Here is a 724-nt window from a genome sequence, read left to right on the forward strand (position 1 = left end):
AGGGAGGTCTTGAGGCTAAGTAACTTGCTACCCCCTTCACCCCCCCCCACACACACACACATAGCCAATATGTATCAGAGGGAGGTCTTGAACTCAGGTATTTATGAGTCTCACATCAATTCACCATCCACTAAACCAGCTGCCTAGAAAGATATAAAAAGAAATTTATTTTATAGTACTTTCCCTCAGGGAGCTTATAACCTTATTGGCGAAGTGAGATTTATAGATGTGAAATAATCATATAGTCATATTTTTTTTTCCATTGGAGCATTTTATTTGTATGTATGTTTTACATCCTTAGAAAAAGAATCCCAGCATTTTTCCTCCTGTGTGTTTTCGTCTTGCTTCCTCGTGGTCCATGATGCCAGCTGAGGTTGTAAGCACAATAAACCCAAACTGACGGGATGGTAGCAGATTATTCTGCCACTTTTCCAGATCTTTCAATTGAACATCAAATCTGGGGCTGATTACACCACACTTGTTTAATTGGCCGGTGAGATTCACAACAATTTTTCCTGCTCTGTGATCATCAATGATCTCAAATTCACCAATGTAACCATGCTTCATCATCACAGTTAAGAACTGGACAATTACTTTAGAGCACGGCCTAATGAGAACCTGGCGTTTTCCTCGCTTTTCTGCATTATTGATGCTTTTGAGAGCATCTGCCAGGACATTCATGCGCACCATGGTGGCAGCGCTGCAAGATGGCGGAAAGAGCCAC

At 41.6% G+C, this 724-nt stretch overlaps 1 protein-coding gene across 1 annotated transcript; it reads right to left on the reverse strand.

Moving 5' to 3' along the window:
- Window positions 1-250: 250 nt before the first annotated feature.
- LOC138154499 (small ribosomal subunit protein uS8-like) lies at window positions 251-724 on the reverse strand. Its single transcript, XM_069079351.1, has one exon. The coding sequence runs from the start codon at window positions 688-690 to the stop codon at window positions 298-300; it is 393 nt and encodes a 130-aa protein (XP_068935452.1). The 5' UTR covers window positions 691-724; the 3' UTR covers window positions 251-297.

This window comes from Petaurus breviceps, unplaced genomic scaffold (assembly GCF_028583685.1).
Source record: "Petaurus breviceps papuanus isolate PSGF00001 unplaced genomic scaffold, PetGlider_PUasm1.0 91041, whole genome shotgun sequence".
Classification (NCBI taxonomy): domain Eukaryota; kingdom Metazoa; phylum Chordata; class Mammalia; order Diprotodontia; family Petauridae; genus Petaurus; species Petaurus breviceps.